Genomic DNA, 625 nt, shown 5'->3' on the forward strand with positions numbered 1-625 from the left:
GCGTCTCCTGGTGGAGCTTTGGCGAATCATGAACCCACCTTTACTAGGAAGCAAAAGCGCTATTGGCGAGAGCACTAGACCGAGACGGTCAACTTGTTAGACATAGGAATGTACGAGTTGGTAGACACCAACGGTGTATTGGACAGGAGTCCCGAGCATGGCTCGCGGGCTGATCGTGGAGTGGCACGTAACCCACTGAGTGCTGCTCAAGGTTTGGAGCAGTCGCTGCATGTCATGCGTGACATGGTCGGCCAAAGACCGAGGCATCGAGGGCAAGGCCCCCATGATGCTCGTGAAGTGGCACGTAAACCACTGAGCGCTACTAGAGTATCGAAGCGGTCGCTGCATGTCATGCGTGACATGGCTGGACAGGGTCCGAGACATCTTGGGCACGGCCCTTCAGATGCGCGAAGAGTGGCACGTTATCCACTTGACGAAGACTGCGGAATTAGCAGCTCTTCCCCTGATGTTGTAGGTAACATCGGAGCTCCAAAAGAGTGGAAGGTGAGGGTGACACCGGACGACGCGGAGTGCGTGTTCACCCTGGTCTCACCTAGACATAGAACATCTGTACAGAGGCGACGGCGACGCTGTATGCTGGCTGCAAGACGCCGGGCGTCGACCC

At 56.6% G+C, this 625-nt stretch overlaps 1 protein-coding gene across 1 annotated transcript in view; it reads right to left on the bottom strand.

Annotated features, from left to right (window-relative positions):
- Positions 1-553: 553 nt before the first annotated feature.
- Positions 554-625, bottom strand: part of PHALS_11070 (uncharacterized protein) — a gene marked incomplete at both ends in the record, with an annotated part of 609 nt that continues 537 nt past the window's right edge. The window contains one exon of the mRNA XM_024726600.1: positions 554-625. This exon is cut by the window's right edge and continues 537 nt beyond it. Within this exon, the coding sequence (XP_024577261.1) occupies positions 554-625 (72 nt within the window).

Source organism: Plasmopara halstedii (genome assembly GCF_900000015.1).
Source record: "Plasmopara halstedii genome assembly, contig: Scaffold_526, whole genome shotgun sequence".
NCBI lineage: Eukaryota > Oomycota > Peronosporomycetes > Peronosporales > Peronosporaceae > Plasmopara > Plasmopara halstedii.